Source organism: Rhopalosiphum maidis, chromosome 1 (genome assembly GCF_003676215.2).
Source record: "Rhopalosiphum maidis isolate BTI-1 chromosome 1, ASM367621v3, whole genome shotgun sequence".
Classification (NCBI taxonomy): Eukaryota; Metazoa; Arthropoda; class Insecta; order Hemiptera; family Aphididae; genus Rhopalosiphum; species Rhopalosiphum maidis.
In genome coordinates, this window is record NC_040877.1 from 2,447,874 (window position 1) to 2,472,876 (window position 25,003).

Here is a 25,003-nt window from a genome sequence, read left to right on the forward strand (position 1 = left end):
TGAGAACAAATAAGATACCATTAGAAAATTAACTGTAAGAGATAATTGTGTATTTTCGTAATTAGGTAATCACTAGATAACTTCCTTGCGATAATTTTATTGTTCAAATCTAAGAATGGAATGTTCAATACTGTGGTGTTAAAATATAAAAATTCAATGTGGTTTGATCTACTTGGAATCTCTTACGACATGTGGCGCTGTTTCACTTCACCAAAAAGCGTCTAATAAGAAGATCGCATAACTACGCATCACGTCAAAAGTAAAATCTTATTTAATTTTATCATTATAAAATTTAATTTTTTTTTTTTGTTTAATATTATAAATCATTTTTATTAGTAAAATTAACATAATTAACTACCAACAAGTTAATAATAAATAATTCGGTTTAAACATGGAACATGGACTTAAACATTACTTAATACTTATTTATTTTTAATTTGTTTATTATATTAATTATTTTACTGAGAATTATTAATATCTACGTGATAATATTGAAAGTATGATGTTTTATTTATTTTTTATTACCTAGTAATAAGCTATCACTAGAGTTGATTATGTTTCTAACATCAATTTCCTTATCTCTGGTAAATGTGAAACTTTTTTGGTATAGATAACTTTAATACTTACATATATTATTCTCAATATTCAATTACAATATTAATACATTTTATTTAATAATTAACACATATAAAAAAATACATATCTTGTTCTTTATAACTATTGATTTATAATTATATCGTAAATTAAAATATATAATGTGTGTGATTATCTTCATATAACAGGATATATATATTTCAATAAACACTTCAAGATGTGGTTGATAAGTGTGAACAAAAAGCTACTATTAATGAAAATGCATTATTTCCTTTACTCGGGATGTAAGTATTAAAAAAACAACTATAATAAACATATTATATAGGTAATGATTTAAATTTATTAGTTAGGTTTCCACCCTTCAATGTATTAGGTAGTAAAATATGATCAAGAACGATACGACTGAGAGCGGAATTTTTAGTGATACGATTGGGGATACTAAATTTATATTTTTTTCCGATATTTAAATATTTAATGAAAGAATAATAATATAATGTAGGTACCCAACATTTTAGATGGATATTAATTTACATATATTAGTTATATAAGAGTATAGGGAAATCGTGTCCCCGAAAATTGCCACAATCATACATACATTGTGTGGACATTTCACAAAACATAAAAATGATATACTTATTAGTTCCAGAACTTAGGGAACAAAATAGAAAAAAAATGAAAAAGAAATATACATTATAAACAAGAAACAATGATTGAATGGCAAACAAAAAAATTAAAAATTATTCTACTAGTTAGCCTTGTCGTGAAATCTATGACTGTGTGGGAATTAACTTATACATTCAATCCGCTACTCAATAACTTACATTTAGAAAAACCAAAATTTTTTAACATGCCAATATTTTATTGCCAATTCTAAGTCTGAAAAATTGGGAGTTGTATATGCGTTTCTTTTATGTAAAATACGCCAATGTTAATCTATACTTTGTATAAAAAATATTAATTATATATAATATAATAATGCTTATTATGATGTGAAATTTTAAAATTATCCTAAACTATTTATATAATGATTAATTTAAATTTAATATTACACTGTAAATGACCATAGCTGTCGAAGCCTTAAAAATAATAATAATACCATAGAAATAATTTAAATGATTAATTATAATTCTACTGTTAAACTTGTACAGATTTTCACTTGTTTTGATTTGTATAGTTTTGACTTTTTATCATTTTGCTTTTCTAAAATACTGATTTTAGCTTATAGGTACTCTATGATAACGCGCATCTATTGGTAATTTTCAGGTATAGCGACAATTCTCAGTTTCGGTTCCACGTATGCCAAACAATTAGGATACTCAAAAATTACTGTTGGATATATAATGATGAGTCTTTTTATCATATCAATGTTAACGAAACCAGTAGTTGGCGCCATAGTCGACAAGTTCCGTGTAAAGAAATACATGTTTATAGTGTTCATATTTTTAACTGGTATTTCTGCGTTTTTTCTGATGTTTGTGTCCAGATTATCTTTAGAGACGTCCATAGAGTTGGAATGTGATAAAAACATAACAAATGTAAAAATATATTTCGACCATACAAATAAACTTTCAGACTGTGATCAAAAAATACTAATGGGAAACAACGGAGAGAGGTTGGTCAATTGCAAGGTATTTAATTATAAAGGATATTAAAAAATGTTTGGTTTTGTCGTGTAAGATTTGTAAAGTATATTTATTTAATTTTCCTATATACTAACAAATCCTTAAGAGAAACAAACGGTCCTTAAAATCCTATATTTACAAGATGATCACCAAGCATTATCACCTCCATTTTGTTCTTTAATAATTAATTTCTTAAAATTCTGATTTTTGGAATTTTTAAATGCACAAGACAATATTTTCAAATTATTGAGATATTTTTTATTACTTAAGGTGTGTTCTGTAGCAATACAAACTTCTGTTTTTCAAATGAGAACCCTCTTTTGTACTGTTAATTATTTAGTGGGTAATTTTTTTGAAATATATTAGATACTTAATTCAAAACGAGTAGATTTTCTGTAGTTAAAATGTTTATGTTAAGGATAATATAATCCTTAAAATGGTTTTATAATAATATAAAATATATGTAATATCGAATCTAGCATTTATTATACTTATATCATTTTTATAAATTATAAATATTTATTAATTAAAATAACTAGGTAATATAATTTTTTCAAATTACCATAAGCCTATAATCTATAAACTAAAATCCCATTATCATGAACGTATTATGTTTAGTACACAAAGTTAGGTTAGTTCAAGAACGACTAGTTTAAATTTTTATTTTAACACGTCAAAATATTTATAAAAATTATCGGTTACATAATTTATCGTATAAAGGAGAGTCGGTTGTCATTTGTAAAATATAAGTTTGCATCACTATAAGCAAAAAATCTTAAAAATTTGAAAATACAGTATTTTAGTATAATATATTAAAATTTAAAAAATTAGATTTCGAATAACTGCGGTATTTAAGAAGAAAAAAGGGATGAGCATGCTAATCATCCTGTAAATATAATACCAAAATTTTATTATATTTCGATTTTTTTTTTAGATAATCTTAATTTTTGGTTTTAACCATAAACCGAAACATTATTAATTAAAATCGGCTTTTTCTAGTTATCCTGTAATAATAATGAAATATTATTTTCTGAAATGTTTACTGGGACTAAATTGACATCAATAAATGGATTAAATATAAACTCTAGTAATTTCGAAAGTCTGGAAACTAAAATAATCGATTTGCCTATATTAATACATTTGTATAATTTCAATACTAAACAGGTAATAAATAAAAATAAAACCATCGGAAATATTATTGTTTATTTTAAATTACGATCATCTATAGAATGGTTCCTATAATTTTCGAGTTGGATACGTTGATATAAATCATAGTAGAATAATGTCTCCAGTTTGTCATCATCCAACGAAAATGCCTTGTCAAGTGTACTGTCCCAGTCCAACAATTATGGAATTAGCAGCAATACCACAATCTCAAAAAATGATCATTTCTATGTCCGAATTTTGGGAATTTTTTTCATTATTGTGTATATTTTGGATTAGCCAATCGGGTATATGGGCTATACAAGATCCAATTTGTTTTGATCTCTTAGGTAAGTTTTTGCGATAAAATATTATGTAAAACGATATCTTAGTACATTTTGCGTATTATTTGTCTTTAGAAGATAAACCTAATGATTTTGGTAAACAAAGATGCTGGACGTCCATCGGATGGGGATTTGTCACAATGTTTAGCGGTTGGCTAGTGGATTATTTCAGCTACGATAAAGTTCAAAAAGACTACACACCTTTATCTTATTTAATATTATCGTTTATGATTTTGAATATAATTGTTGCTTCCAACATCTCAGTACGGTATACATTTGCTCGGTATTATTATATGTTGATATTAATAGTAATTATTGTTTGGATATACGTGTAGGTCGTTGAGTTCAAAGTTTCACAAAACACGTTCCATAATGTTTTTAAATTATTTGCAAAACTTCACGTTATAAGTTTTTTTGCTTGGATCCTAATTCTGGGCATTTACAGCTCAATGACAATGAGTTATCTTTTTTGGTAGGTTAAACCTGATATTACTTCTGCAGACTGCAATATAAAATGGACGATTATAAATTGCGCTAACGATTAAAATATAGTAAAAAAATGATAGTGAATTACAAATGGTAATTTTGATTTTTACTATAGGAATAATTATTTGTACCCATACTTCATAGTATTTATGTAATTACAATTATTAAGCTTTACTTAAATTTTTATATACAAATAAATAGTGTATAGATAAGTCTTATAAAATTTAGAATGTAGTTTCATAAAAAAAAAATGTTAATACACGGAAAAATCATTGATCAATATAACAAAAAATATATATAAATAGGGCTATAGTGATATATAAAAGTAAAAAATAATTTGATATTATCAATGAAATGATAATAAAAATAATTTTTTTTTTGATTCTCGTTCTATATTTAATCTAAAATATATATTTGTACTTAAATTTTTTTATCTTAACAGAACAAATAAATATTTTTTGATTTTATCAAATCTTCTCATGGTGTCATCTGGAACCCGGGTAATATACTAAATATTTATAATAAAAATAATGTCACACGTAACATTGTGTTAAAAAAAAACACTGGGTGCAATACATTCAAATTTATATCTAAAGTGTATTGGGCGCAATTTACAATTATCCTACTTCGTTTGGCACAATTTAAATGCGTCCAATATAACTGCGACTAATTGACAAATACTATATGTTATCCTACACACTTGCAGGTACCTAGAAGACTTGGCTTCAGAATACCAATGTAACCAAGTAGCATGGATAAAAACACTACAGGGCTTTTCTCAAGGCCTTCAAAGTTTCGGCGGCGAAATGCCGATATTTTTCTGTTCTGGTTGGATAATAAAACATATAGGTCATAAACACTGCATGTCACTAGTTTTGTTTGCATTTACTGTTAGATTTTTTTTTTATTCTGTCATGACGAATCCCATCTGGGTGCTGTTGATAGAAATCCTAAACGGCATGGCATACGCATTAGGCCGTGCAGTGATGGTATCATACTCCAGAAGGATTTCGCCACCTAGTGCACATCACACAGTTTTAGGATTAGTGGGACTATTCGATTGCATTGGTATGTACATTTTTTTTTTTATTATTAATACAATTGGTTAAAATCGAGTATATATTATATTTACCTCACTGCTAATATATTGTAATTTGCAGTTTAAAAAATTGTATTTTTTTTTTATTTACTAAATTTACTACTGTTGATTATTAGATATTTTAAATATAATATGTTTTGTCAAAAATTATATAATGAAAGTACTTAAGTACCTAACCCCTTTTTTTGAACTTTGAACCTCATAAAAGCCATAATTCGTAAACCTTATAAAGTTATAACCCAATAATAGTTTTCTAACAATAAGTGGCAACAGTCAAAAATTTAGTAAATTATTTAACTTTTTTTGAAGTTTAAATTTTAATAAAACAGAATATTTAAATTAAAATAACAATTTTTTCTTTTATGACTTAAATCATTAAATTGAAATTCAAAAAATATTCATTGTAGTGTTTTAAAATTTTTCACCATTACGTAAATTATTATTTTCTATATGAAATTAAATTAAAAAATATTTAGACTATTCACATCATTAAATGGTTGGTTAGGTTAACCATGACTTTAAACAAATAAATATATATAATAAATAATAATATAAATGTTAATAATTTAAATCAATAATAATATATGCAATGTAATTGGAACAAAATAGCCTACCTTTCGCATTATTAATAAAAAAAATAAATTATTAATAGACGATAGTAATATAAATAAAATATACAATATAGATTATTACAAAATGTGTGCCCTATGCTTAATTATCGTTTTTTATTTGCAACTATTTATCATTAGATTCAAATTTAATACATCCTTTGCATTGCAAAATTAAACTGTAACGTTTACAATCAAATTCACGGTACACTCAAAATCTACTATATAGAAAATAAATTTGTCGTGTTTTTAAATTTAATGTTCTATTTATTATAGGTTTATCATTTGGTGGTGTGTTAGCTTCACATATATATGACTTTTACGGAGGAGTGTGGTTATTCAGATTATTTACATATGGTTCAGCTGTGATGTGTGTTTTACAAATTATCTACAATTTGTTAACAAAGTCAAATGAAAAGACTATACATTATTAAAACATTTAATTATTTTTTGGTTTTTTATTATAACTATTTTTATAAGATGTTTTTATTATATAGAAATACAGAATTCATTAAAAGGGGCTACTTAACAGATTATGTTTAATTAATTAAGAATTGATATTCTACCAAGAATAATTTATTAATTTATTCTATTAGATTGATCACCATTGAATAATCTTCCGCCGTTATATAATTTTTTACAATTTTTTTTGTTTAATGCCTGTCTTTTGGTATAGGATTTTAACCGTCTTGTTCATCTGTCTGCCTTTCCTAAAAACTAATTATTATGGAAACTTATTATAACAATATTAAGATAAATCTTTTAAATTAAAATATTCTTATTTTTCATAGTTATTATAGAACTAGATCAAAAAAATCGAATATATGAAAAAATAAAATGAGAAAACTTGCCATTTTATGATACTTTATAATATTCAATTATTTTTTGTGGAATAAAAATCATAACAATTAGATAATAATTGATTTTTATATATATAAATTTATGATCTTATTATTATTATCAATATTAAACATATCTACAGTCAGTATAAAGAACTCCAAACTATTTATCTACTCTTGTGTAGTTGTCTAAATGAAACTTTTGTTATTTGTGAATTAAGATTTTGAATATACGTAGTAAAATATTGACAAATTATGATGATGCATTATCTGATTTAAGTAAAATGTTATTTTTAATAATAGTATAATAAATTATAATATGCGTATCTGTTATAATGTTGTAAATAACTAAATATATATAAAAATGTTTATCATAAATGTATTTTTATTTTTAATAAGGTGTTTTCTGATCCCTAATTTCCTTAATTTTAAAATATTGTAATTGTGTTGAAAAACTGTTATGTGTTTATCTCTTAATATATACATTAATGAATTTTTTAGCGATGGACATACAATTATTGAATATATATATAAATATTTATTAATATTCATAATAATAAAACTTATTCTTAGCTAAGATAGAGTAAAAAACATGCGTGTATTGGATTTGGAATATTATCGCCGATCGACTATAATTGTTTGAAATCTACATAAATCCAAAATTGCCAAATCTATAATAATATACAATCCAGAATTTGTATTGTATGATATCATAATAATCTTTTTATTACTGCAATTATCTCAGTTAAAATATATAATGTGACAGTTTATCCAAAATGTAAACAATATTATATTAATATAAATAATCATAACATTTAAAATCATTTAACTTGAAAGTAAAAACCGTGTATAACAAAAAAAAAAAAAATATCATAAACATATACAAATTACAAAAATTAGTGAGTATACGTAATTTACAAATTGTAATGTATATGACAATGTATTTAACTGTTTTAACTCGTTGAGTGATGTATTAAATAATTTAATATTACGCATAGATTTATCAACCAATATATAAGTTTATTCGCTAGGCTCGCAAGAGAGTGCAATTTGTATGTACTACAACCAAATAAAGAATACAATGAGGATTGATTTTTAGAATTTAATTTAATTAATTTTAAAATTTAGACAGTTAGTTCATGGCAATTAATGAGATTATTGAGTATAATAAATAAGAGTTTTAAATTAAACAATTACAATTTTTTTATTTACTGGAATAATTTAAAAAAAACTGCTTATATAATCATTCCATGAATGAGGAAGACATTGATCTTAAACAGTGATATTGGGAAATATTATCCAAATGTCTAACTAAAGAGGCATATTCAAGTTTGGATTGTACCAGAGAAAAATACACAACTTGTAAGGCTGATTCGTTATTGAATTCCGTACATATTCGTTTCATTAAACCTAATTTCAAACCAACATAATATTTAAAAGAAAGTTTGGCGTCAAAAATAACACCTGTCATTAATTATATTTTTGCGAGGTAGGTTTATATTATCAAGACAATAATTAAAAAGGGCTGTAATAGTCTAAAAGCGTAAAATATGACCCAAACGCAACCCATAAGCACAAAACAAAAAATACTTTTTAACAAACCATAGTGCAAATAAATTTTACAAAAATAATGTGTATTTTATCAAAATCATATAATTATTAATTAACCTTCTACAGTGATAAAATGAGTTAAAAATTTTATTTATATATTAGTAGTAAATAGTAATTAGTAGAGTAGCATCGCGGTAATCCGAAGGGAATTGGGGAAAGTGGGCTTTGTTACAAAATTGTCTCGTGGGACCATTTTCAAGTACTTTTTTTTCGATAAAAATGAAATCACTATAAACTAAGGATCACAATAAATTAGTATGACACACAACTAACAGTCGTTATCGATGTATGGAATCTAACGACGCACATGTATAATATGCAGTTGTAATAATCGTTATAATTATTATTTGATTGGTTTACATAAGTACGATAATGGAACTGTGACGATATACACTCGATGCCGTTCGGATTACCACGTCTTTCGGATTAGCCTGTGTTCGGATTATCTCGATGCTACTGCATATTGTTAGCGTTTCTCAAACTGTGGGTAGCAAGTCGATTTTTGGCGGGTCGTAAGATTTTTTAATTACATAGATTCTATAAGATATTTATGTTATTTTATACCTACTATATAAACATAAATTATAAAGTGCTATTATCAACTATAGTAGAAAACAAGCAAACACTTATATGAATGTAAAAATATACTCCTATTATAAACCTCTAAACTTTATAAATTATAATATAAAACAGGGTTAGGCAACTGGCAGCCTGCGAACCTTTTTTATCTGACCCATGCTACATTTTCTACTCTATTAAATGTTATTTTATTATATTAATAAAATCGATATAATATTCATCGTAGAACGTAGATATGAATTATCCAAAATAAGTGATATATTTAATGATTTAAAAACGCGATTGAACCCATTAGTGCTTTAAAAAAATTGTCATCAGTTGTGACTGATGGTGTGAAATCTTTTTTTTTTATTTTTACTATATTATTACTACTTTATTATATTTACTATGTTTTTTGACCCGCTAGATTTTTTAAGTTCTAAAAATTGGCCTTCTAGTAACATTGAGTTAACTATACTTGGTATAAAGTAATATACAAATTTTTATTTTTTAGAACTACCTACTTATTGTCTATTGTTCCCGTATAAGTGAAACCATGTGAGTCGCGATAGATTTTTGGTATAAGAAATTTGGGTCGTGGTCCTAATAAGATTGAAAACCACTCGCTAGCATATATTGTATTTATCGATTTTCAATATATCATTATCCGTACACCACTTCTACAAATTATTTAGATCTTTTTGTAGTTTTTTAGCATTGTCTAAAAATTTAATTTTTTTAAGGAATTTAGTATCATCTACAAACAATAAACAGTTTGAACTTTTTATAATTTTAGGTATATAATTTGATTAAAGATGCTAACAGTTGCTTAAAGTGATATTAACGTAACGCTTAACATTTTTGATTATAATATAGAAAATCCGTGAGGCACAGTTCCGGTGCGGTACCATGACATATAAGTAAAACAATATAATATAGGTAGAGGTAATTTCATTGTTTTGAATTCGACGTTTTATGAGGTGAAAAGTACAATCTTTCTAATTGATAGATTATTATTTTTCTATTGAACTAGTAGGAATTCGTAGAGTACCTATTATATATATTTTTAATGTTTATTACTAGTTTAAATGAATAATCATAAAATACAATTAAAATTGATTACATAGAAAAAATCTTATCTCGTTATTGCTGTCAATTTACAAAACGAACTAATTTTATTAATTTTTAATTAAATTGTTATTTATTACTTTTATTAATTTTAAAGAAAAATTTGTTTAATTTCTTTTGAATTCTGATTCTCATATTTTTAAACGTACACAAATCACAAATTCAATAAAGAAGATTATCCCGTTATGACCTACGCCTCATTAATAAACTACTAATTGTAAGTATTTAAAATAGTAAAATAATCTATTTAAATTATTCGAGATACTTGGACCTCTATCATAGAACAAATCATTATACCAAAATAAAGTAGGTGATGCTGGTATCTAATACTATTAACTATTTTTTCCCACCTCTTTAAATTCAAATTATTACAAGCATCGAGCAGGTACCTATATTGTCATAGATTTCAGTCAGTTGTTATATCTAAACATAGCATTCCAAACGTTTGTAGGTACAAGTAGGAAAATCTATTCAACATATAACACACGTATCTACGTTGGATTATTTATAATGGTGGTAGGTTCCTCATTATATTAAACATTCTATACATTTTTTGAGTTTATATTTTAAATCACTATTGTTTTGTAATTACAGACTATCTATGTATATAGTTGTGAAGTGCATACGTGAACAGTGAAAATTATTATCATCGTAGGTACCTATTATACGTGTATAATTTCTCAAGGCCACCAGGATTATTGCGATATTTTAATTCTGACAACATAGCACACGCACATCTTTTTAGTCTATCAAAAGACTTCCAATGTTTACCAGGACAAAACGATTTATTACCATAGCTGATTGTATTTAACATGGCCATAGAATTTCATATTTAATTTAATTAAAAGTGAAACAATATACATTTTTATTATTTTTTCAAGATTTTTAAATTTCTTTTTTTATTTAATTTAAAATTAAAAACATGGTTTATATAAAAGTAAATAAACAGCTGTTACCTTTAAAAATGTGCTACTTCTTCATATTTGCATGTAAGTATTACATATTCATATTATATAACTAAATAAAATAAAAAAAAAAAATGAATTTGTATAATACAAATTATACACAACGGTTAATAACGGTAATTTAAAACAAAATTTATGTTTACAATTTAACTTTAATAATTTTCGAAGATATTGTTTGATTATTATACTATGTATTACCTAATCATAAATATTTAAAAATTAGAAGAAATTTAGAATTTTGTAATAAAAATTAGATAGGCATCTGTGTTATATTAATGTTATTATATGTTAATATATTTATGATTAGTATATTCATATAAGTAAATATTATTTTTCTTTCTATAGGTATAGGACCTATAATTGGATTTTTGCCTACAATAGCGAGACAATTAGGATACTCATTAACGACTTACGGTGTGACTATGACGTTCATGTCGGTGGTATCGACAATTTCTGTACCTTTGTCTGGTGTCATTGTCGACAAATTTCGAATAAAAAAGATATTATTTTTAATAACCATATTTGGACTAGGAATGGTTTCATTATTGTTCTTGTTCGTGCCGAAAGTACCTTTAGACGTGGACACAACTGAATTAAAATGCGACGCAGAAACTATTTTCACCGTTTTCAACGAGAATAATCTACAAATAACGAATAATAACACTTATTTTACTATTGAAAGCTATAATAATAGTAATGAAATAATAACGTGTAAGGTGAGAATAATATATATCACTAAAACTATAATACGTATTATTGTTGGATTTTGTACAAATATGTACAGAGTAAAATTATCCACGGCTCTACGAGTATTACTTTTGTTTCGAAAATTGAGAAATTCCACTTACATAATTTATATTAATACATTTACTACCGGATTTATTTTCTTATCCGTTTAAGAGGATGCCAGCGCAGTATTTGTTATCTCTCTCTAACCCACGCGCAACATAGCAAATTTTACGTTCACAAAAATGATTATAACCATATTAATTTTTCAAATTAGAGTGAAGTGACTTATTATAGAATTTAAATTAAAGAACATTATCTAAGGCTTCTCATAGGCGTTTTATTATATTTTTATTTTAAAGCGAGTAATAAGTATTTTAAAATTGTAAATTTTTTATACATCTTTTATATTATCATTTTTGTGAACGTAAGATTTGCTATATTGCGCGTCAGTTAGAGAGAAATAACAAATACTACGCTGGCATCCTCTTAAGAGGACGTCATAACCGCATGTGTTATCTCTGTTTTACGAACGTAAGACATAGCTAATTTGCGTTCAGTAGAATCAATTTTATGTTGTTAGCATAAGAGTCAATTTACTTATCGAACTTAAAGGTAATAATGTTATCTAGAGCATCTCATAGGCTTTTATTGGTATTTTAATTTTTAAGCGAGTATTTTAAAGTTTTAATATTTTACATAACCATAATTCACTTAAAATTTAAGATATCGATAAAAGCCCTAGATAATATTATTATTACCTTTAAATTTAATAATAGGTAAATTGACTAATATTAAAGCTAACAGCATAAAATTGATTCTGCTGAATGCAAATTTGCTATGTTTTACGTTCGTAAGACGGAGATAACACATGCAGTTATGACGTTCTCTGAACATGAATAATTTGACTCCACTAAATATTATAAAACTATAATGCGTACAAAACATGTCAACGAAATAATATTTTTATTTAATGTAACTAAGAGTATTATTCTATTTGTATTTTTTATTTATTTTTAAGTAAATTGTTTATTTTTAATACGAATAATAATATCATATTATAAAATCTATTTTATTTTAAATACACCATACATTGTTGCAGATAAACAGAAAATACTTAAATATTAGAATGTATTGATTTTTATTGAAAAATCATTTTTTTTATTTATGTAAAAAATGTATTATACATTTATATAATTAATTTTGCATAGTTAAAATGTCGATATGCAGAGTTGTGTAGTGATTATGAAATAGTTAATTTAAAAAATCAATCTGATTTGAGCGATTCATGGATAAGTACAATTAACGATATTAAAAATCAAAATAAATACAACCAAATTGAATTGACATTAAAATTAAAGAACATGGAAAAAAATATGGAAAAAGTGATTAATCATATTATTATTTATTTATTTATGTCCACATTACAATTTATGTATGTCTCTTGTCATAGATTGCAAATTCATACGTGTTTCAAGTATTATCTGTTCAAATAAATGATACGCAACTACTTTCGCCGACCTGTCAATGCCATTTTAAAACATTTTGTCATATTATGAACTGTTCAAATAATAGAATAACGGATATAGCTACTGTCACGACATACAGAGGAAACGTTCTTAATTTGTATCAATTTTGGATTTTTTTCATACTTGTGGCGACATATTGGGCATGTCTTACGACTTCAACTTCATTAATTAATCCTATTTGTCTCGAAACTTTGGGTATAAAAATTAATAACGATGTGATTAATTTTAATTAATTTAATATTTCATATTTTTAGGAGAAAAATCTTCGGAGGATTTTGGAAAACAAAAATGTTGGGCGTCAATTGGTTGGGGAAGTTTTTCTATATTTGTAGGGTGGCTTGTGGATATATTTAGTATTAATAAAAAAGATAAAGATTATTCGCCAGTATTTTATTCGAGTATTATAATCTCAATTTTTAATTTTGGAGTAGCAAATAAAATTAAAGTACGTTACTCTTATTTTCATTGACTAAAACCAAATAATAATAATAATTGAGGCGTTGATCTGGAAAAGATACTAAGTTATAAAAACCAAATTTTGTTAACAAAATTATTGTTTTTTTTTTTTTTTATTAGTACCTTTTTTGTTAACGCCTCAACTATATAATAATTAAAAAAAAAAAAATACAATAATTAAATACCTAATAATTTTGTTACATAAATAAATTGCTGTTATTCATAGGCTACCGAAACGAATAAATCTGAAGGTAGATGGAAAAATATGTACGGCCTGTTTACTAAATATTACATGATTTTCTTTTGCATATGGACAATATTCAACTCCCTCTTACATACAATTGTAACTCATTTTCTATTCTGGTGAGTTTTCAATATAGAAAATATTATTTTTATTACATTATAAATTTAACTCGAGTTTATAAGTACGTAACTATTGTAGTGCTTGTTATAGAGAGTGAATCAAGTATGCCAACACTGCCAACCCTCCTTCTTCGATAACGCATTTATTTAAAATTTGATTTTTTAATTTTTCTTTCTACTTAAGAAGTGTCCTGGAAACTTTTTTTCGTATAACAACACTTTTTTAAACACTAAATTATTTCGTAGATAATTTTTCTGAAAATGTTGACATATTATTCATATCAATATTAAAATTTAAACAAAATAAATATAATTTGAATTATTTAAAAGTATTTATAATTTATAAAAATGATTAGGTCGTGTTAGCATAAATGTTAGGTTTGATAATATATTTATTTTATATTTTCGTAAAATTGTTTCTAAGGATATTTGTACAGGGTGATTCTTTTATCATAAAATACTCATTATTTTGTCAAGTATAGACTTTTTTTCACCTTTTTATTTATAAGTGAAACCACTATCAACTTTTGATTTTCAAATGGTAACCTATATTTAAAATGTAATAAATTAATAGGGCTATATTTTTTATGAATTTTAACGTTCAAATTATTATTTTTCGTTAATTTTTTAGCGAAATATGACTTTTCAAAGATGGGTAGTTTTTGGCTTTTATAATGCTTCTTGTTTCATATAATCATATGTAAATATGTAATAAACTCGATATCGACTATCGACGCAGTAATGAACTTTGTACTTGTAGTTACCAATAGCTCACAGCCGTAAAAACTTGTAGGACGACACCTAAATGTTAGGTCATTACAAGACATTTCTTAAGTAGTAAAGTAGTAAGTCAAGAATATCAAAATACGATTTTTGAGTATTTATATTAAAAAATAAAAAAAAATTAGAATTACAGTAAATTCATTACGAAATGAAAAAATATAAGCATATTTTGTGAATCAGCACCTTTACAGTTAGTTTATGATTGCGTGATATATTTTTATTCAATTTTTTTAAGGTACATGGAAGATTTAGTTTCTGCTAACAATGACCACAGCCAACGGGCATGGATAAAATCGCTCCAAGGTCTAGCTCAAGGTATCCAGTGTTTCGGCGGTGAAATTCCATTTTTTTTCTGGTCTGGTTGGATAATTAGAAAAATGGGTTATGGCAACTGCATGGCTCTAGTGCTAGGAGCTATGGCTCTCAGATTGTATCTCTACACAGTCATATGGAATCCAATCTGGATTATTGCAATAGAATTATTGAATGGAGTATCGTACGCATTAGGATTCTCAGTGAAAATGTCCTATGCAAAAATGTTGGCACCTGCCGACACACTAAACACCATTATTGGGTTTATAGGATTGTTCGAATGCATAGGTATACTACGATTTACATTTTATATTAATTTAAAAGTTGATATTTATACCAAAAAGTAGTCGTTGTCGTTAGTTGTTGTATTGACTAATTATGATTATTTAAAATTAACCACTTGTTATAAATTTAATGGGGTTTTCCATAAAATAATTTTGAGAATTGAAAAATTAATGCCTCGTATATCACCCTATAACAGCAGGTATTAAAATCCAAAGTCATCTTTGCTTTATAAACTTTTTAAATTTTAAAAATACTTACATCTTAATGAATCTTTTTAAGTATATACATCATACACTATCACTCTAAATATTTTTAATATTTTAAGTCAAACTACTTATTTGAGTTCATTAAACAATTTGTACTTAAAAATATTACCTTTTTTAAAATACTTCATATTATAATTTACTAGAATCTATATCATGTTGCTGAACAAATTTCTAAGCAGAAGTATCATGATAATAATATCACAGTAAAAAACGTCGAAAAAATAAAATATCGTAACAATAATGTAGTATACAAATATTAATATATGGTATGTAAAAAATGTGAATTCCCTAAATTATAGTAGGTACATGTAATGAGGATTATTGTTAAGTTGTTTGTAGACTATAGATATTCTCTGATTTAGTACTGAATAATAGTAGGATGTATACACGTGAGGATAGTGTTTATTATAATATGATAGCGATAGTCAGAGTCGGGACTCGATACTATATGGGCCTCACAGACGAAATTATTTTAATTAGATAAGTATTAAATTAGTCTCTTTTTTATTTTATACCCAAATTATATTTTAATAACTTGAAGTAGGTATTAAAATAACATTGTAAGAAACATCATTAACTATCAACGTAAGACTGAGAGTGATGAATTATATTTTGAATAGAAATACTTATCATTATCTACGGAGTGTAAATTTTCACTAAACAATGGATATTAAAAGTATATGATTCTAAAAATAGAAACTCCTAAAGGGCTATAGGTCAAAGCCTCAACTGATAAAATCATGTTTATTGGAACTGATAATAAACATTTTACAAACATATTTTTTTCTCTCGTGTCCCTATATCAATTATAAAATAGGTGCTGGTACACTGCAGTATACACTGTTACTTATTATAAACCAACATTTCACACTTTATTTTTTTTTAATTATGAATATTATACAAGTTACAACGGGACAACGGGGCTTCAGTGGCTATTTTCAGTTTAAACTATAGGATAATTTGACTCTGGTGATAGTAAGTAATAGATAATATAAGAAAGAAGGAAAATAAGTATCACTTTACTGGGCAGTAGGAGTCAAGTATAACTCTTTCATTGAATAAGTCACTATAGTGGATGTCTTAAATTAAGAATTAAATGATAAATCATTGCATACGAAAAATGATTCTAAGCGGAGACGAGTTTATGATCACATTATTACATATACTTATATTCCTATTAATTACTATAGTAATTTATTTTACTATTTGTAATATTAATTAACTATAAATAGGTAATAAGTAATAACTAATAACATAACCATAATTAATCTAAATGTTTTGAAACCTTCATTATGTATATAAAATATAATTAATCAAGTAAAAGTTATGAATCAGGAATCTATATGAAAAACATTTTTGAATTACAACAAACTAACTAAAATCGTTATTCATTGTTTAATTATTATTTTTTTATATATATCCTAGTCTATAAAAAAATTAAGTTTAATTAGTTTTTTAGATTTTTAGTTACAGTATAAAATACTTGTGAGAACCATTATATATATTAAATTAAATTGAACACTTAATACGTTTTTAGTAAATATTTGGTGAAAATTTCAAGTACCTATTTATAACAATTATATAAAAATATTAATTTAAAAAATGTATAATTGCAATATCTTTATAAGCATCTTAAAGTTGATACATATTTATAAAATTCGTCAAAATATACAAATAATTCTGTAATTAAAAATGTATAAATATTTAAAAAATGATATTTTTGATTCATTTTCAATATTATTAATTTATACTAAGATGTCTAAGAACCTATTTTTATTCTTTTACGATATTTATAGAAATATGTTATTACATTTTGAATTATTCAATTATATAAGCTGATAACATAATAATATGTTATAAATATAAATTATTGAAATCATTAAATACTAATAATAAATAATAATATAATAAATGCAATATTTTCGGCAAAAATTAAATCAATTCACTGTATTACTAAAAGTAAAATAAATGACTATTGACTAATATATCATAAAATATATTAGTGATAGGATTAATATATGATAGACCGTCTTGGCTCAAAATTATTTTTCGTATACAATGATATATCAATGAATTAAAATTTAACTCACCCATATAGGGACCCACTAACACCAAATATATATCAAAGCGATATCCACTTGCCTACCTTTTTAATTACAATTTTATTTATTTAACCATATGTAATTTTATACAATATTTTTGAACTTACGACATGATTTTCGTGGGATTATTACATTTGAAAAATACATAAGTATAAGATATATTATTACAGTCGTTGCCAGATATTATATTGAGACGGCGGCGGCCGCGGCGCGATAACAAAAACCAGAGGCTCTATATTATTACCGAAAATATTATTCATATATAAACATTTTAAAATTGATTTTACTTTATTAATTTAAAATCAAATATTCTGATTATATTCTTTTAATTTATAATAAAAAATAAAAATTGTATTAATTAATAATAATAAAAAAAATAAAATAATAATAACACATCGCGACTAGTTTGGTCTACTCTTACTGAAAAACGCCGCTGCCGCCGCCGTCTCAATTTATCTAGCAACGACTGTAATATACATATTTGTTCTCATAGTTATATATTTAATTATTTTTATTTTGCAGGTGAATCTATAGGTAGTCTACTGGGTGGATATTTATTTGATACATATGGTGGAGTCTGGTCGTTTCGATTTTTCGCAGTAATGTCTATTTGCATGTGTTTTATAGTTATAGTAACCAACTATTTTGGATTAACAAAGGAATCTATTACTTCAAAAACTATCAATGAATCGATGAATATGAATTTTAAAATTACCAATAATGAAGTAGATAAAAAAATATGATTTTTTTTTTTTAAATTAGTTGGTAAATGTTTTTTAAATGTCATACTTAATTAGTTAAGTGTAGTGTAGCACAGAGATTCACCGCGAATCGTTGGTTTATCACTATTTACTCATCTAAATTTAAATGCTTATAGTATGTTAAAATATATAACTATGTATACTATGTATACTATATATATTATATAATTTAATAATTTATAACTACGCGTTCAGAATTCGATTTACGTATATTAAAATATATTTTAAAATTATTATTTTATTTTAGCATTTGAAAACAAATAATTATTACTAATTTAACATAACTTAACCTTAATTTTTAGGCCTTTATCATAAATTGAAAAATTAAAATCAACTTATTATTATATTTTTTTTATATGCTTTATTTTTAATTATTTGTTTTATTACCTAGTTATATTAACTAATTCGTGTATTTTTATTACAATAAAGTTTGATAAAAATTATTTTAATTATATATTTTTTTTTTACTATAATTGGCAATGTGACAGTAATCTTTATGCCGAATCGTGTTACATTCTGGTCAGATAAATAAAATCTTTTATACTACGAAAATGTGTGGAATCGAGTAGATCAAAAGGTATATTGTGCTGAATCGTGTGTTATTTGAAAGTTTAAGACAAAGTTCTTAAAAGTCGTTCATTTCCCAATTAGAAAATATCATCAAATCTCGATATTTACAATTTTTTTTTCATTTAGAAATTCATAAAATCTTTTTTGAATATACCTTAGATTTAAAAGTTAAATAAAAGATTCTTTACTAGTTCTTTAACCTGTACATGAAAAAAATGTAATAGATAATTTGCCTACATTAAGTAATTGAATATGTAAAGATTCATTTTAGCTGAAAACAGTTATGCCCTGGGGTACAAGCCTTGGTCTTTTAATAGGTATTTATAATAGTCATACAATTTAAAATAATATAGGAATTTTCAGTATAATAAATAATAATATGAGCTATTTAAATACCTGCGTCAATATTCAATACTATTTATAAAACCTGTACATGAAAAAAATGTAATAGATAATTTGCCTACATTAAGTAATTGAATAGGTAAAGATTCATTTTAGCTGAAAACAGTTATGCCCTGGGGTACAAGCCTTGGTCTTTTAATAGGTATTTATAATAGTCATACAATTTAAAACAATATAGGAATTTTCAGTATAATAAATAATAATATGAGCTATTTAAATACCTGCGTCAATATTCAATACTATTTATAAATTAGTACAAGTCAACAACGTTATATATCGAGTTGTATAGGTACACACAATTCTATAACAGTATGAAGTTTAGTTAGTTTGTATCGTTTGATGTACCGTCATTTCATTAGAGTATACTGTACGTACGAGTAATTACGATCATTGAATCCAATACATTTTTACGATTATGTATTCATGTCTTTGCAATTTATAAAAAGTCAGCGGGGGTGAGATATTTCAATTTATGATAATATAATTCTCAAACAAGAAAGAACAAACGGAAAAAAAATATTTTGGAATATAATAATGTGTGCTTACACATTCTAAGGTAAAATTATTAATCATTAAATATTAGATAAATTTATAAATAATTTATTTTATATTTTATAAATTGTATAATAGATTGCGTTATCAAATGTACCAAACATCGTCAAGACGTCAATTAAAAATAAAGCAAATAAATTGAAGCTAAAAGAACTATATGAATGTATTATATGAATGTAATGAAAAAAATGCCATCACCATAGTTATGTCTATATATAGTTTATTGGCAAATAAGTCTTCACAGGTAATATTATTACTTATTTTCATCTTTAAAGTGGTTTGATTTGTTTAAAACTTTTTGGAAACAAATTAAATTAATTGGAGTTTCTTAATATTTAACTAGTATAAAAAGTTCCAATTATATAATATTTTGTTGTATTACTTATTTTATATATAAAATAATAATAGTAATAATTATAATAATTTTGTATATAATTATATTGTTTTAGTTACTACTTTACAGTGGTAGGTATCAAATCACAAATCCAAAATGTTTAAAAAGAACATTATAATGGATTAGGAAAAATTTTTGTTTCTACAAATAATCCACTTTACATTTTGAAAACAATTTATAATGACATTAGATGGCAATCATTTTCTGTTGTATAACAGTGCCAATAGCGGCAAACATTATGACAGAATTTTATTATTTTCTACTAACAGAAATTTAAATTTAATAAAAATATTCTGAACACTAGTTTTCAGATTTTCATCAAACGCAAATTTATTTTATCAATTTCATACCATTTATGTATAGTATTTCATAGTGATATAATACATTACGTATTAAGTTTATAAGTACGTTTTGTTACTAGATAAAAATAACATATATAAAATTATTTCAACCATCAAAATTATTGAAGTTCGATTTATATCCGAAATTATTTGGGGTACACTTCGAAAGAGTAGCAATGAATGTAATTAAAAATGAATAACTTAGTATAAAGATTCTTAAATATTCCCTTCACTTGAGTTAAACAATTTAGAATTTAAATACAAATACATAGCCTTGCAAAACAATGGGTACAGTGATGATATGAACTTTGCATTCGGGTACGAAAGTTAGCATCTATCTAAGAAACATGGTATGCCGTTTTGCGAAAAAAAAATCGGAAACTACCATTGATTCTAATTGAAATATGTAACTATCTTGATCATGATTAGGAATCTAAGTTGATTTTGAAATAGTTAAAATAATTAATAAGAAAGTAGAACGCTGGAATATTGGATTTTCATTAATGCTAATGCTAAGACATACGAGATTAATCATTTGGAAAATTATAGTTTGTGAGTTTGTCTGAAAAAAGAAGAGGGTTTACCTAAAATGATATCGGAAAATTACGACTGATAAATCATACTTGCTGGATATATGTCAAATAAAAAAAGTATAGTGATCAAACCAATAAATTATTAAAAATATGTTTAAATGTTAATAACCAAACAATAGATGATACTTTACTTGGTATTGGCCATAATTTATTTTTTTTTATTTTTATAAGGTACCTATTCACATGTAGAACAATTAGCAAATGTGAAGAAAGCAGTTATAAGTGAGGCATTTGATGGAAGAAGCCACCCATTAGTGGTATTATCTAGTTTGAGTTTTTATTTTATTTTTTTTATAACTAAGTTTAATGATCATTAAGCAGATCGCGACACCATTTTCGCTTTAACCGTTTTGGGGGATTACCTAGGATGGATAGTGTTGACCGGTGTTGTACGATTGAGAACGTTTTACCTTTTTGGTAACACGATTGAGAACGATTTTTCGAGCGACGTTGCCGTTATGAGTATTTAAAGTATAAATATAGTCAAAATATTTACAATTTTTTTCAAGAAGGTTAGAGTGGAAAGGTAGTTTGTTATGAAATCTTTTGCAGTACAACTTTGCTTTATCAAGTACTATTTATATTTTCAAGTCGTAGTAGAGTGTAAGATTAGAAACATACGGAGGGGCGTTAGTTATTTTTCTTAGGGAAAAATTTTGAAAAAATTGAATTTTTTAAATATTTGTTTTTTTTTTGCTTTACCCTAGAGCTGAAGTCCATAAGTCCATATTGGTTTTAAGAGGGTCTTGCATATTATCAATTTGATTTTAAAATTTGTGTGTGTATTTTTGTGTAGTAGTTTGTTTATCATGCGTAGACGATTGTTTAGCTGTTTCCTTCTTGACCTAATGTGTTGTGCCTATGTTAGACGACGATCTAATAAAAGTACTAGGTACTTTACAGTTTGGGAAGAGAAAATTTAGATCCCATAAAGAGCAACATTGGGACATTGAGCCATTTTTAAAGTGAATGTAGTGTGAAAAGGATTTATCTTTGCCATAATTTTAATTTTTAAATGTATACCTATTGCTTAAACATTAATTTGATTTTACTTTTTATAAATAATTAATATTTTGGTCGTGACAAGTACATATAATATGTATTTAATTTAATAAATACTTTCAATGTTATAAAAAAAAATGATCAAAGTTACATATACGTAAAAATATTAATTTTGTTATGAATGTTATGTATGTGACGAATAAACCTATGACCAAATGAAGCATGTTTCGAAATTGCAAGCAATAAAATATCGCATATCTTGGTACGCATCTATATGATTGTGACGGAATTGACGTGAGACTAAATTATGACGCGAAATGGTGTATAACTGAGTTACATGCTAAACAATGCAAATTTATTTCATGTGTTTTGATAATATTATATTTGTATAAACAAAGAATAAATAAAAATACGTTTTCTCTACAAGAACGTATATTTTTTCTAAAAAAGCAAGCTTATTTTTAAATAAAAAAAATAGTATGATTTATTTAAAGTATTAAAGTTAATCATTAAAAACAGTAATTTATACAAACGCGCCCAGAATTCTATAATTTATTTTTAAAAAATGAGACCTATTAAAATACAAAAAAACTCACAAAATATGAAATAGGTAACATAAGCAAAACTATTTATACATTTATTTATTATATGTTTTAACATAATAACATTTATATTCTAAAGAATGAAAATATTCTATATTAAGTCAATTAATCTGTATGCAATTTTATCTAATTATATAACTGCAGTTAACTATAGCTTATTAATTATTATAACACCAACCGTTGTATGTACTCATCGATCTAATAAATATACACTAACAAACAACAAATGATTTTTTCCGGATTCTTTTTTCTCAGATTTCTCAACAGAGAACTTCTGCTGATGAAAATTCATTATTTTTTGGGAATTGGTGGTAAGAATCTATCTATATAAAAAGTTTTACAAGGAGTATTTATTCATTTTTATAATATATTATCAAAAGTGTCATTGTTTTTGTGTACGTTTATATTATGTAATATACTAATATGTATTAACGCTAATAAAAACTATTTATTACAATATAAAACAATATCTTATAGTGCATAAAGTTATTTATTTTAAATTTAAATAACTGAAAAGGTGGTTTCTCTAACTAAATTTTTTCAAGTAATTTTCATAAATAAATATCTCTTACGTATATATGCTCTTAGTAAAAATTATAATAATCGATATTTTAATCTCTAACATAAGTGAATTTAAAAAAAAAACAGTATTGCACCATAATTTGTTGATACAAAGAAAGGAGTTTATTTTATTTCTCAAATTAGGGTTTATAACCTTAAAACTCTTTTTTGTTCATGTTTGACATGTTTGTTCTTCTTAATAATTCTATGTTATGGAAATTTATTGTAATACATCTTATGTTATTTTTATTTTTGACATGTTTACTAAATTTATCGTAAAACCAGAATAAGCAAAAAAGTATTTCAGGAAAAATAAAAATAAAATAACTGTAATTGTGTGATACTTGGCGGTATTCAATAATAAGATGTTATAAAATAAAAATCGCAATCATAACATACAAAATTATATTATTTAAATATTAAATAGGTATTATTCAACATTATTAAAAATCTCTACAATCAGTACTTATAAACAATTATTTTAACAATTTAATTCATTTATTATTCTTCGTATTGAACCTTTTATAGTTTTTAGATTATAGTTTTAATTATAAATACTTTTTTTTAGTAGATTATGATATATTATAATATGTGTATAATATTATATATTAAAATTTATAAATAATTGGCTTAATTGCATTGTTTAATAACCCGGTAATTTAAAAATTGTTCTTATTTTTTTCTTAAACTAGAATTTTTTGACATCGAATCAGTGACTTTTTCAAAATTTTAATTCCATTGACTTTTAACAATCTTCTAATAAAACACAATTGCTTTTAGATGCGTTTGTTACAAGTGATGTCTTATAAAAAAAATTGTTTTTGATTATTTGTTATTAAATAATACATTCTCGCAATCAATAAATTGAAAAAAATTACAAATTATTTTGTAGCTAAAAATGTATAAGTTTAAATTTCATAATTTAAGCTTGAAAATTTAGTAAAGAGTTTCTTATTAGTAATTTTTACTGAACACTAAGAACTAAAAAATAAATAAACACAATTTTTTTTATTGAAATTCATATTTTGACAAAATTGAATACTTAAACGAAGAATAATGACTATAGATATTTTTTTACCGTTCAAAAAATATTATTTATGGGGACTTAAATTTATTACATAGTAAAATTTAAAAAATATTTCAAGTAATTTTAAGGTATTGCTTTGTTATACTATAAACAGATACCGTTATACGCTAAGTCGTTATTAACTCAAAAGTTGATAACAATAATATTTGATATACATTTTATATACTATTATAATAAATATTAGTACTTAACAATATAAATAAATAATAATACAATAATATACTTAGTAATGTTAACGATGGGTCGTGTCCGTTTACAATCATTTTTTATAGGCAATAATTTATCATTGAATTCAAATTTAATACATCCATAATGAATA

General features: G+C 24.6%; 2 protein-coding genes and 1 pseudogene across 6 annotated transcripts; all 3 read left to right on the plus strand.

Moving 5' to 3' along the window:
- Window positions 1-122: 122 nt before the first annotated feature.
- Window positions 123-6,624, plus strand: LOC113554192 (major facilitator superfamily domain-containing protein 6-A-like). Of its 5 annotated transcripts, XM_028188703.1 has the most exons (10): window positions 123-259; window positions 783-878; window positions 1,858-1,996; window positions 2,078-2,222; window positions 3,216-3,380; window positions 3,445-3,709; window positions 3,779-3,966; window positions 4,039-4,175; window positions 4,896-5,257; window positions 6,173-6,624. In XM_028188703.1, the coding sequence occupies exons 2-10, from the start codon at window positions 812-814 to the stop codon at window positions 6,328-6,330; spliced, it is 1,626 nt and encodes a 541-aa protein (XP_028044504.1). In that variant the 5' UTR covers window positions 123-259; window positions 783-811; the 3' UTR covers window positions 6,331-6,624. The 5 variants fall into 5 exon arrangements, with proteins under 5 accessions (XP_028044504.1, XP_028044501.1, XP_028044505.1 ...); XM_028188700.1 differs by having other exon boundaries at window positions 1,858-2,222; window positions 6,173-6,330; XM_028188701.1 differs by lacking the exon at window positions 123-259 and adding an exon at window positions 446-497 and having other exon boundaries at window positions 1,858-2,222; window positions 6,173-6,330.
- A 3,829-nt stretch (window positions 6,625-10,453) lies between these two features.
- LOC114253693 (major facilitator superfamily domain-containing protein 6-like protein B) lies at window positions 10,454-18,876 on the plus strand. The gene is made up of 9 exons (XM_028188684.1): window positions 10,454-10,548; window positions 10,627-11,021; window positions 11,343-11,713; window positions 12,935-13,108; window positions 13,177-13,447; window positions 13,507-13,697; window positions 13,935-14,071; window positions 15,090-15,454; window positions 18,342-18,876. The coding sequence occupies exons 2-9, from the start codon at window positions 10,955-10,957 to the stop codon at window positions 18,560-18,562; spliced, it is 1,797 nt and encodes a 598-aa protein (XP_028044485.1). The 5' UTR covers window positions 10,454-10,548; window positions 10,627-10,954; the 3' UTR covers window positions 18,563-18,876.
- Window positions 18,877-20,065: 1,189 nt separating this feature from the next.
- Window positions 20,066-20,795, plus strand: LOC113554270 (annotated as a pseudogene).
- The last annotated feature ends 4,208 nt before the right edge of the window (window positions 20,796-25,003 follow it).